The sequence below is a fragment of the Podarcis pityusensis genome, assembly GCF_964106645.2.
Source record: "Podarcis pityusensis genome assembly, chromosome: 6".
Taxonomy (NCBI): Eukaryota; Metazoa; Chordata; class Lepidosauria; order Squamata; family Lacertidae; genus Podarcis; species Podarcis pityusensis.
The window spans coordinates 22143218-22155951 of NC_138030.1; the positions used below are offsets into that span (position 1 = coordinate 22143218).

The following is a 12734-nucleotide window of genomic DNA, read 5'->3' on the forward strand; positions in this document are numbered from 1 at the left end:
TAAAACAATTTCCAGGATTGAGCCATTATTATTCCGTAAAGTAACTGGGCCATGTAGAGGAAATCCACATTTCTCAGTCCTGCTTCACTGAGAGCTAGTGAAGGATAAGCAGCTTACCAGGTCAGGTCATTTGTTAGGCCATTTCATGTCTACTCTTGACTGGCAATGGTTTTCTACGGTTTCAAGGGTCTCGGGCTTTTGCCGTCGCCTGCTACTCCCTGATTCCTCTAATGGCAGATGCCAGGAATTGAACCTGAAGGCCCCTTCATGGAAAGCATGTGCTGTGTTGATGAGTTGTGGTCCTTTCTTGAGGCACAGGTCACTTGCAATGACAGCGCATGGTAATGGTTCCTGTTTGTGGCAAGGGATGAAATTTGTTGGGTTTTATCTCGATGCCTTTAAAAAAAAAAAATCAGTGAAAATAAGGCTGGTTTGCTTATCCTGAGAGTTTTGGTAACACAGATGCATCCTTGAGGTAAAAACTTTGAAGGGTGCCTCCAGACAATCTCTATTTTGTTTGTGGGATTCAAGCACATACAGTGATACCTCGGGTTACATACACTTCAGGTTACATACGCTTCAGATTACAGACTCCACTAACCCAGAAATATTGCCTCAGGTTAAGAACTTTGCTTCAGGATGAGAACAGAAATTGTGCTCTGGCGGTGCAGTGGCAGCGGGAGGCCCCATTAGCTAAAGTGGTGCTTCAGGTTAAGAACAGTTTCAGGTTAAGAACGGACCTCCAGAACAAATTAAGTACTTAACCCGAGGTACCACTGTAATGGGAATTTAGGATTGTGCAATTAAAGCAGATTAAAGGGCTCTGTCGCCTGAGCACAGCAAATTCAGATGAAGTTCATTGAGAGAAAGCGCAATAACGCTATAAAACACTACACAGGTGATGGGTAGTAACAATTTAGCGCTATTCCCTCTTACAGGAATCTGACCTTTACATAAGCTGTAGTGTATGTTGTATTGAGGTGTTGGTAGTGTTAGAAACTGAGATATGAAAGCTAGGAGCTAAATGGCACTTTAAACCTAGGTTATGGGTGCAACAACGGAATGTCTGGGCATGTGTTTTAATAACAAGAATACAAAGCAAGAATGAATGAACGGCAGCTAAAATATTATGTCCATTTTTCACATGGTATAGTCCTTCCCCTGCCCACCCCCCTAATCTTAAGAGGGTCTCTTCTCCAGTCTTCAGAGTAGCTGGAAGTGGGGAGGCAGAAAAAGGTCCTCCTTTCCTCCTACTCTGCAGTTTTAATCTGAAATCTTAGGTGCAGTACAGCACCCAGAACTCAGAAACTGCTCACGCTAATTAAATTCCCTGTCACAAAATGCACCCAGAACAATGGGAGTTTTGAATGCTGGGTGTTGGTGTGGATGGCATTTGGTTCCCTTCCAGCCTTATGATTGTTGGAAACATTATTTTTTGTGCATATTTAAAAATGGAAAGCTGCGGCATAAATGTTACATAAAAAATATTATGAACACATGGGAAAGTGTGCTTTTTGCTCCTAGGGTGTAAACTTGTATGTAAAGAATCTGGATGATGGGATTGATGATGAACGGCTGAGGAACGAATTTTCTCCTTATGGAACTATCACTAGTGCCAAGGTAAGATCTATGGTGGGTATTCAATGTTGACCTATGTTGAACTTTCCATCCACTCAAACATGTCAGCTTCTCAGATGGAACAACCCTCCCCCCAATGTTTTAGGGCATTCTCCCTGCCCCAAGCCAATTTCAGGGGGCACAGGGGAAAGGGAAAAGCCCCCTGCACAAGTGGAAGACCTTGTGCAAGTCTGTCACTGATGGGACTCATTAGGTGAATCCTGCCCCTTATGTTTGTAAACAAGTATCTTTTGTCTGTGAAACTTTCATTCAGACCATAGGCAAGGACTCATGTGATGGATTGCTCCTTCCATATTTCTCCTTAAAAAATCAAAACACAAAAACACTAGGCTGTTGTTGGTTTTTAACATGCAGGGATTTGGGGGTGGGGATATGGAAGGAGAAATTGCATGAGCCTCCCACCTACAGTCTGAAAACAAGGTAGTCCAGAAAGCAGTACAGTTTTGCTGCCTCGTCTGCTGTTTTGAGACTGAAATTGCCACTGGGATAATCCAGTGATCTGCCCCTATCCACTCCTTGCCTTCTCTGCAATGATTCCATCTGGAATTCTGGCTACTGGACTACTTTCATCTAGTCCTTCAAAAAACTATAGCGCTCACAGAAGCAAGGCAACCAAGGCAGTGAGGCATGGCTGTGGGCATAGCTGGGAAATTCCTTTATTCTAGCGCCATTTCCCGCTGCTTCCCACTGCTATCCCAGATTGTTAGATATCCCGTAGACTGTCCCCGGGACAGGTGAGGCTGCTGATCCCTTATTTTTGAGGCTGCTGATCCCTTATTTTCAAATCTGAAAGTTGACAGCTATGGCTGTGGGACTGCTGACAGAGTTATTAGGAACTCTGCAAGCCCCCAGTCTGGGAGGTGTGGAGGCTACTGTGTGCAAAATCCAACTAAATATATCCACCAGCACATTGATGTTTAGCTGCCCAAAGGTACTTCTCCTCCCTTTCTTCTCCCTAAGCCTATTTCCGGGGGTGGGGATCCCCAAACTCTCTAGAGCAGATTTGGTGTGGGTGCATCTACAAGCCTATTTAGTTAGGAGACCATCCATGAAATTTTGAAATTACCAGTCAACACTACATTTAGTTATGATGGTTTGCTTGAAGGTGTGTGCCGCTATGTCTCCCCTGCTGCTATGGCAGGTTACAATGAATGTTTATTGTAATAATGGCCCAATGCCTCCCCATTTAGTGAAAACAAGGACTTTTAGTTGACCTTTGTTCCTATTGAGTTTGGTGGGACTCAAGATCAGTTCACCCCAATGAGTATATTTGTGTGTGTTAGGAAAAGGTGCCAATTATTCCACTCATTTCAATGTCCGTGTCTCTCTGCCTGTGCTCTTCAGACTGTCGTTTGCCATCCACTCAGTGGACTCAGTGTTTTAATTTTCAATTTTAGGTGATGACAGAGGGTGGACACAGCAAAGGTTTTGGGTTTGTATGTTTTTCATCCCCAGAAGAGGCCACAAAGGCTGTGACTGAAATGAATGGGAGGATTGTCAGTGCCAAGCCTTTGTATGTGGCCCTTGCTCAAAGGAAAGAGGAAAGGAAAGCCATTCTCACCAACCAATACATGCAGAGACTAGCTACCATGAGGGCCTTGCCTGGTCCAATCCTCTGCTCCTACCCTCCGACAGGTTATTTCCTGCCCTCCCTTCCACAGGTAAGATTTGTAAAGAGGCTACTATTACAGCTTACTTCTATGAAACCCATTGACTAGCACCAGTGGCAGACAAGATGCTATTGCACTGCAACTTAATGCACTTTGCAAACCTATTGCATTCCAATCAAACTGCCATATTGGGAGAACACAGGATGCATGTATAAAAATGGCTTTCACAGATCAAACACCATAAGAAGAACTTTTTATATCTCTGCCTACATCACCACAAAATAAATAAATAAATCTTGCAATAGAGTCCATGTGTTCAGCTGCAAGTTGTCCAAGCCAAAGCGGTCATGGCTTTCCCCACAGAATCCTGGGAGCTGCAGTTTGTTAAGGATGCGTAGAGTTGTTAGAAGAGCCTTATTCCTCTCCCAGAGCTACAATTCCCAGAGTGGTTTAGCTACCAGTCCCTCTTCACAGGGAACTCTGCAGGTCCCAGAATCCTTAGGAGGAAAGGATGTGCAAAGGAGAAACAGGGTCTGTAGCTCAAGTTTCCCTTGGGTGGCCTGGAGGAAAGGTCAACCTGGAAGACCTTGTAGGTTTCAGCCCAGCAAAGTCTGGGCCTTCTTTCTTCTCAGATGTACATTTAAGAGATGTTTTCCTTGTCATTTCCTCCCTCAGGCATTGAAGGAGAACATGAGCCTGAGGCTTCCTGTGAGTTTATTACATATAGTGCCAAACTATGGTTTAGTGTGGTGCTGTGGGTTAAACCAGAGCCTAGGACTTGCCGATCAGAAGGTCGGCGGTTCGAATCCCTGCGACGGGGTGAGCTCCCATTGCTCAGTCCCTGCTCCTACCAACCTAGCAGTCTGAAAGCACGTCAAAGTGCAAGTAGATAAATAGGTACCGCTCCAGAGGGAAGGTAAACGGCGTTTCCATGCACTGCTCTGGTTCGCCAGAAGCGGCTTAGTCATGCTGGCCACATGACCCGCAAGCTGTACGCTGGCTCCCTTGGCCAATAAAGCGAGATGAGCGCCGCAACCCCAGTCAGTCACGACTGGACCTAATGGTCAGGTGTCTTTACCTTTACCTAGCTGTTCTCCTAATCTGCCTCAAGTCATTCTCAGGTGATGGTTCCTTCAAAGCTACACAAAAAGAACTGCCACATACCTTTTCAAATTCCAGGCTTGGTGGTTTTGTTAGTCCAAGCTGCCCCAGGGCTGATGTGAGGACAGTAATGTATCTTCTTTCTTTGTTTCGTGGTCTTTTTTCTAGCCTCAAACCAGAACTACTTTCTACAGTCCTAGCCCTGTTGCCCAAGTCCGCCCTGTCTCCCGTTGGAATATGCAGCCCTCCAGGCCTCCCTGTGAGTTTGCTTGTTTGTTTTTTCAAAAAGGACTTGGTCATCTGCAGAGCATGTGGGTGAAGGTTGCACTTAGTATGGAACTCCTACCATGCTATTGATTGGTGTTGGGACCTCAGAATTTTTGTGAAGTCAGCATGCAAATTCAGTAGAGCACAGGGCTGGGGACCTGATGATGCTGGACTCCAGCTCATGGCCAGGGATCATGAGAGTTGGAGTCCAACAATAGGTCGCAGGTCCCCATCTCTGGGTTAGAGGAATGTGTGGTGGTCTTAGTTCTCATTACTGAAAGTAGACCCACAGACTAAGCAGAACTCTCTGTTAAGACACTAGGGGTGGTGTTCAATTAAGTTCTGCTCAGAATAGACCCATTGGAATTAATGGACCTAACTTAGCCATGTTCACTAATTTATTTATTTATTTTTAAAAAATATTTCAGGTTTATACATTTCACTAATTTTACAATCATTTTAACATTTCAAAACTTGACTTCCTTCCCCTTCTTTCTGCGGTTCTTTAAATTTATTTTTAATATCTTCTGCATATCCAAATTAACTTAAATTTGCTCATTTATTCAAGAAACCATTTCCATTCTTTAATAAAAAGTTGGTTATCTTGATTTCTTATTCTTCCATGTTCACTAATTTATGTGGATAAAACGTCTCTGAATGCCACCCGCTTCCTATGCCTCCAAATTCTGATGAAAGCATTCAATGTTTTTAGCATCCTATCACCCAGCCAGCCCGGTCCTGAGGACTAGTGCACCTCCCAGGCGCCCGCTGTCCAACATCAGCACCATGAGACAAGCGTCCACGCAGGCTCCCAGGGTATCTCCCAATGCCCAGAGAGTGGGTAAGTTAGGAAATGTTGATGGTTCATCATCAAACGGAACAGTGTGTGCCTGTGTGCTTAGATGCAGGTGGCAATTATTTTATGCATAATCCAGTTTGGGGGAACCTGTCACAGTGTAGCATTACCAGGAAATGGAACCTGTGGCAGGGTGATGGCAATAAGGGTAGGCTGAGTGGGAGCTATTCAGTTCTATGGGCTCCCATAGCAATTAAGAGATTAGGTACACAAGTTGCTCTTACCATGCCTCCTCCAGACCTCGGTGCTGAGGTCCAGCACCGAGGGCCTTCTGGCGGTTCCCTCAGTGCGAGAAGCCAAGTTACAGGGAACCAAGCAGAGGGCCTTCTCGGTAGTGGCGCCCTCCCTGTGGAACACCCTCCCACCAGATGTCAAAGAGAACAACAACTACCAGACTTTTAGAAGACATCTGAAGACAGCCCTGTTTAGGGAAGCTTTTAATGTTTGATGTATTACAGTATTTTTATGTTTTTTTGGAAGCCGCCCAGAGTGGCTGGGGAAGCCCAGCCAGATGGGCGGGGTATAAATAATAAATTATTATTATTATTATTATTAAATAAAAGGATTATCAGGAGCTGGTGTGGGGTTTAGCCTTTGCTTCAATGGCATCTGTGGGTTCACCCTTTTGCTTGCTATGTATACATGAAAGGAGTGTTTTATTACCGTAAGAATTGGACCACCCAATTGTGCTGACGTTGCAGTGGAGATTTTGAGAGGACTTCTCAGATTTATTTGTTGCGGGCTGTGGATTGCAGCTGAGAACCGCCATCTTCCTCTCCCCGCCTTCTGCACCATTTTGGGAAGCCTGCTTTTAAAAAGGCTTCTGAAAAGGGTGTGTGGCATTAACGATGGGATACATCACCTCTCCTCTCTCTGTACCCTTCCAAATTGTTCCTCTTCTCATTTCAGCCAACATAGGAACCCAGACTATCAGCACTCGGGCATCCTCCTCAACAGCCCTACCACGTGGCGTTTCCCAGTACAAGTACTCTTCGGCCGTGAGGAATGCCCAGCCACTGGGCACCATGGCACCTCTGCCAATGCACCAGGTAACTCGCCTTCAGTTGTGGAACAAAGGATATTGTATAGACCATGTTTTCCTCCCTCCACTCCTTAATGTGGAAGATTTTTCTGATCATGCCATTAACATAGGCTGTGTACACACCATACATTTAAAGCTCCGCGTCCCCCCCCCCTGCAAAAATCCTGGGAACTGTAGAATAAGGGTGCTGGGAATTATAGCTCTGTAAAGGGATAAACTGCAGTTCCCTGGATTCTCTGTGTGTGTGTCATGTGTTTTTTTAAGTGTGCTTTCAATGTATGTTGTGCACGCAGCCTTTAGAGTTTGGGCTTGTAGCGTGTTCTAGTTTTTGGCGTTTAATTGGTCTGGATTAAAGTAAAGGTAAAGGGACCCCTGACCATTAGGTCCAGTCATGACCGACTCTGGGGTTGCGGCGCTCATCTCGCTTTACTGGCCGAGGGAGCCGGTGTACAGCTTCCAGGTCATGTGGCCAGCATGACTAAGCCACTTCTGGCGAACCAGAGCAGCACACGGAAATGCCGTTTACCTTCCTGCTGGAGCGGTACCTATTTATCTACTTGCACTTTGACGTGCTTTCGAACTGCTAGGTTGGCAGGAGCAGGGACCGAGCAACGGGAGCTTACCCCGTCACGGGGATTCGAACTGCCGACCTTATGATCAGCAAGTCCTAGGCTCTGTGGTTTAACCCACAGCGCCACCTGCATCCCTCCTAGGTCTGGATTAGTGGTTCCCAAAGTGGAACAGACCAACCAAAGATCACACAGGTCCCCGTCTTTGATTTAGAGGAATGTGTGGTGGCCTAAGTCTGTGGGTCTACTTTCAGTAAAAAGAACTAAGCAGAACTCTCTGCTAAGACACTTTGGGGGGGGGGTTCAATTCAGTTCTGCTCACAGTAGACCCATTGAAATTAATGGACCTAACTTAGTCACGTGCGTTAATTTCAGTGGGTAAAATTTGGCTGAACGCCACCCTCTTCTCATTTCTCCAGCTTCTCCTGATGAAAGTGTTCCTTGGGGGGTGAGGTCCAATCACTGGAGGGTTGCAGTGCCTGCTGTGGCTATAGAGACTGATGTGGGAGAGACATGTTTTGTTGCAGCTGGGGCAGATGAAGGCATCCGGCTGTGCTGCAGCTGATGCACTGTGGTGTTTCTTCTCTCTGAGCTCCTCCCAGTGGTCATTCCTCCTCTGGTCACAGCTGTGGATACGTGACCTGTCTCCAGACACTGTTGACCAGCAGTTAGGGAAGATGGGAGTTGCAGCCCCAAGAGCAGCTGGTTCCTCTTCCCTACTTTAGGGAGCTTCAGATGGTGCAGGAAGAGGAGTTGCTGCCATCAGAATCCGCCTCCCCCTCCAGAGTGTCATTCAGGAACTCACACGAGGACCATGCTATTATTGTTGTCTTGTGTTTATTGGCCTGCAGGTTGTAGAACCGGCTGTCCGTGTCCATGGACAGGAGCCCCTCACAGCATCCATGTTGGCTGCAGCCCCTCCTCAGGAGCAGAAGCAAATGCTTGGTGAGTTTGGTGCGTCGTCCTCCTTCATCGGCAGCTTGCCCTTCTCAGGCGCCCTGTTCAGCTAGCTAGCTATGTCTCTAGGCAAGAGTTTGAACCTTAAACTTAAAGGTGCCGCTCTGTAGCTTGGAAACTGTTTTTAGCTTCCCCCGAATATGCAGGATCCGGCCGTAGTTATTCAGTGCTGCTGGCAATGCATTCTGCTCAGCTGGTAGAGCATGAGACTCTTAATCTCAGGGTTGTGGGTATGAGTCCCACATTAGGAAAACACTACCCAAAACTGTGATGAACAAACTGGGAGACGGTTTTCTTTTCACTGCCTTTTGTGTTCTATTGGCTTGAGATTTCATTGCGGGCCTTGCTTAGTTTCATAGGCTTTTCACAGATCAACACCATATATTTAAAGCACATTAAAAGCACGTTTAAAGCATATGATTTCCCTCCCCCCAAGTTTCCTGGGAGTGGTAGTTTAAGGGTGCTGTGAATTGTAGCTCTGGGAACAGTAGTTCTATTAGTTTGTATAGTTTGATTTGATTTTGTTTGTGTATTTCTGCCCTGAGACCTTTGCTTTAAATAAAGAAACATTTAGAACCTTCAAATGGGAGGCTAGAACGAACACTGGAAAGGACGTTTGCTGATTGGTATGATTACAACCTAAAATTGCAGAAGGGTCTTGGCTAGGGGAGGGGATTCTGCAGGATAGTACAGTGGTACCTCGGGTTACATACGCTTCAGGTTACAGACTCCGCTAACCCAGATATAGTGCTTCAGGTTAAGAACTTTGCTTCAGGATGAGAACAGAAATTGTGCTCCAGCGGCGCGGCGGCAGCAGGAGGCTCCATTAGCTAAAGTGGTGCTTCAGGTTAAGAACAGTTTCAGGTTAAGTACGGACCTCCGGAACAAATTAAGTACTTAACCTGAGGTACCACTGTACATTTCCCATCAGCCCCAGCCATCACAGCCATAGGTTGGGAAAGACTAGGCCTCACTTTTGGACCTCTGGCTAAAGGAGATGTAATATTCCCTATAATCTACCTGATCTTCCTATTTCTAGATTTAACCCGAGGTACCACTGTATATGGTACAGTGTGGCGCTGTGGGTAAAACCTCAGCGCCTAGGACTTGCCGATCGCATGGTCGGCGGTTTGAATCCCCGCGGCGGGGTGCGCTCCCGTCATTCGGTCCCAGCGCCTGCCAACCTAGCAGTTCGAAAGCACCTCCGGGTGCAAGTAGATAAATAGGGACCGCTTACCAGCGGGAAGGTAAACGGCGTTCCGTGTGCTGCGCTGGCTCGCCAGATGCAGCTTGTCACGCTGGCCATGTGACCCGGAAGTGTCTGCGGACAGCGCTGGCTCCCGGCCTATAGAGTGAGATGAGCGCACAACCCTAGAGTCTGGCAAGACTGGCCCGAACGGGCAGGAGTACCTTTACCTTTACCTTACCACTGTATATTCAGTATCCTTTCCATTCTGCTTCTGAAAAGCAATTATCTCAGCAGTGCTAGCAGACTATAGTATGAAAGCAAGCTTGGCTGGTTGCATGGATCTAGGAACCACGACACTTCAGCTGGAGCCCTGCTTTAAGGGACTGGCTACCCAGCCCGAGCCCTGTCAATCTCAGCTTTTCTCCCTAGCAACTGTTGTGGGTCTGGCAGCAGGGATCTCCGGACATGATCAGGTATCATGAGTAGCAGCTCTTTTCCTGCTGACCGGGCAGCTGCTGCTCTCCTCCACATGATCTGATGAGGCTGAGCTGTGCTCCAACTGCATTTGAACGGAGAGTTTCTTAGATTACTAACAGCCGGACTGCACAGGCTCTTCCTGTGCTGCCACCTGCTTTGGGTATTTGGGTATGCTTTGGGCATACCCTTCCTTTCCTGCCCCCATTAGTGTACTTAAGGAAAGAATTTTTCCTGGAGGGATTTTCCTTTTCAAAGCACACAACACCTCACTGTGCAAGCAGAAACTCCTGCTCATATATATATATATAAGTATATACTAACCAGTATATACTAACCAAAGAATGGTTACAGTGGTGATGGGTTGAAGGAGTTTATTTCCGTGTTCTCTCCCTCTCTCTCTCATTCCTGAAAGGTAAATCTTACTCCTTGCTCAGTTGCAACAAAAAAGGCCAAACTGGCCAGTGTGAAGCATGGCGTGAGTACAGAGTGCTGGAATTAGGGATGGGTCATTCTGTTTCTGGTCTCTCTCACTTTCTCCCGTGTTCACAAAATCCACCATTTCCCATTTCAATCTGCAGTTTTAAAAAACAATGCCGTGGACTGGGAATTTAACTGTACGCAGTTCCCTGTTTAGGGAAGTTTTTAATATTTAATGCTGCATTGTTTTTAACACTCGATTGGAAGCCGCCCAGAGTGGCTGGGGAAACTCAGCCAGATGGGCGGGGTATAAATAATAAATTATATTATTATTATCATTAAATACATCACTGCCAATCTTATTCGGCGTTTGTTCTGTTTCGTTTAAATAATAAGCAGGAGAAATCCTGGTTCTCAACAGGTCCACATTACATGGGCAAATAATTTATCCAGCTCTGCAAAAATCATACCCCTTGCAATACAATTAGAGATTTTTTTGAGGGGGACGGGACGACTCCCATTGGTGCCAAGCTGCTATTTCTCCACAATGACGCATGCTGTTTCTCCAAGCAGCGGTTTGTGCAGTGACCTTACACAAGCTGAGCATTCGCTGTCGCATGAAGATGCCCTCCTCTCTGCTTTTTGTTTGCACAGCCAAATTATTGACATGTGTATAGGGCTGTGGAGTTGCCTATGCAAATGTGTAGCACTTAAAAGAAAAATAATGTATGAAGTCTGACTTGGAATGGGCAGTCAAATCTCAGTGTCAACAATGGGTGCATCGTCCACCGCACCTGAGGGCAGCAGATTAGCTTAGGGGGTGAAGAGCAGGCTATGTGCCCCACAGAGCTCTGTCTTTCCCTACCTTGTTGCTATTCCACGCCCCTCCAGTGTTTGCCGCATGAGGCAGACGCCGCACACTGCTTAATGGTAGGGCCAGGCCTGCATGCAGTCATTTAAGGAGAAAGTCTTTTACAATGCCTGCAGCAGCAGCTTGAAAACAGGGAGGATAATAAAGAGGTGTATCTGAATTTGCTTTCTCTTAAGACAGTCTTTCCTGGTAGATGTTTCCTTTGGGGGGGGGTACCTGCTAGATGGCAATGGATGTTAGTACCCTTATACATCCAGTTAAATTCCTGTAATCTTTTCAAGTGCTTTATTCTTTGGATATCCATGTACAATTTGTTTACCTCTTCTGCCTGCTCTCTTGCAACTCTGGGCCTCACCAGAACTTTTTAAAATGGTTTTTCATGTGAGAACTGAAGCATTCCCACTCCCCAGTGTTCCTCCTGGGCCACCATTACCCCTAAGCTTAAAAAATGGAATGGGGCCAGCTCCATGGGGTTTTCCCACTCTGAATGATGCATGCTTCTGTCCCTTTTGCCTGTGCACAGGTGAACGCCTCTACCCTCTGATTCACTCATCACACCCCTCCATGGCTGGGAAGATCACAGGTATGCTGCTGGAGATAGATAACTCTGAGTTGCTGCTGATGCTGGAGTCTCCTGAATCCCTCCACTCTAAGGTACTGGAATTTCATGCTATAAAATAAAAACCGCTAACTCTACCATTGCAAATCCCCAAATTTTGCAACTAAAATATATTGTGCTGGTTTGAGTTTTATCTGTAAAGTTTATGATATGCATACCTTCAGAATACGAAGGGTTTCTCTTTTACAGAGCTTGGGGTGGGGCTGTTCCCCCCCCCCCCCAGAAGTAGGTGATGGAGCAGGAGACTATTGGGGAACTGAAATGATCCCTAAGAGCCGGGAGATTTAGAAACCCTGGTGGGATAACTGATAGTAAAAAGACTCCAGCTCTGACTACAAGCCTTCACACTGTTGCTTTTTCCCTTTCTGCCATCCCCAGCTAAGTCCATTTCTCACCTGGTTTGTACATGTTTGTGTGTTCTAATTATTCCTGTTGCATTTGCACCTTGAGCAAATGTGGTGTATGTTTGTGTATGTATCCCACACGGAAGCACATTTCCTTGCTGAGATTAAAAGCTACTTTTTTACATTTAAAGTGGCAATTCACTGTAATGGTATGTCCTGAGTAGTTAGAGGAGAAAACAGAAAAGATCACATGACACATACTTAATGTCTCTTTTGACATAATGTGCGCTCTCTCTCTCTCTCTCTCTCTCTCTCTCTCTGTGTATGCAGTGGTTTCTCCTCGTTTTGGCTGGTTTGCAAAGACTGCATCTGCAGGCCTTTGAATGACCACCATGTTATGAGCCATTCCATTCTCAATGCTAGAGGAGCTATTTTTAAGCAGGTAGTGTTTCAGCTGCATAGGCTTTCGATGCATGAATAATAAGGAGATCCTTCCTGGATCAGGCAAATGGTCCATCTGGTCCAAAATACTGTTTTCCCATAGTGATGGCCACCCAGAAGCCAGGCATACTGTTCCTCTCATATGACCTCTGAAATGTGGAGGCTAAAATGGAGAAGATGGTGAAATGCAAACAGGGGACACAGAAAGGGCTGAACTCCTCAATGCCTTCTTTGCCTCAGTCTTCTCCGATAAAGAAAACAATGCCCGACCTGAAGAATTTGGAGCAAATGATTCAGCAGAGGAAACACAGCCCAGAATAACTAAGGAGATAGTAC

General features: G+C 46.2%; 1 protein-coding gene across 1 annotated transcript in view; it reads left to right on the forward strand.

Moving 5' to 3' along the window:
* The window catches only part of PABPC1L (poly(A) binding protein cytoplasmic 1 like), a 31246-nt gene that overhangs the window by 11876 nt on the left and 6636 nt on the right, over window positions 1–12734 (forward strand). Inside the window, exons 8-14 of the mRNA XM_081011209.1 lie at window positions 1525–1620; window positions 3036–3299; window positions 4518–4608; window positions 5329–5457; window positions 6382–6521; window positions 7935–8028; window positions 11518–11648. Coding sequence (XP_080867335.1) covers window positions 1525–1620; window positions 3036–3299; window positions 4518–4608; window positions 5329–5457; window positions 6382–6521; window positions 7935–8028; window positions 11518–11648 — 945 coding nt within the window. The remainder of the gene's footprint in view (window positions 1–1524; window positions 1621–3035; window positions 3300–4517; window positions 4609–5328; window positions 5458–6381; window positions 6522–7934; window positions 8029–11517; window positions 11649–12734) is intronic.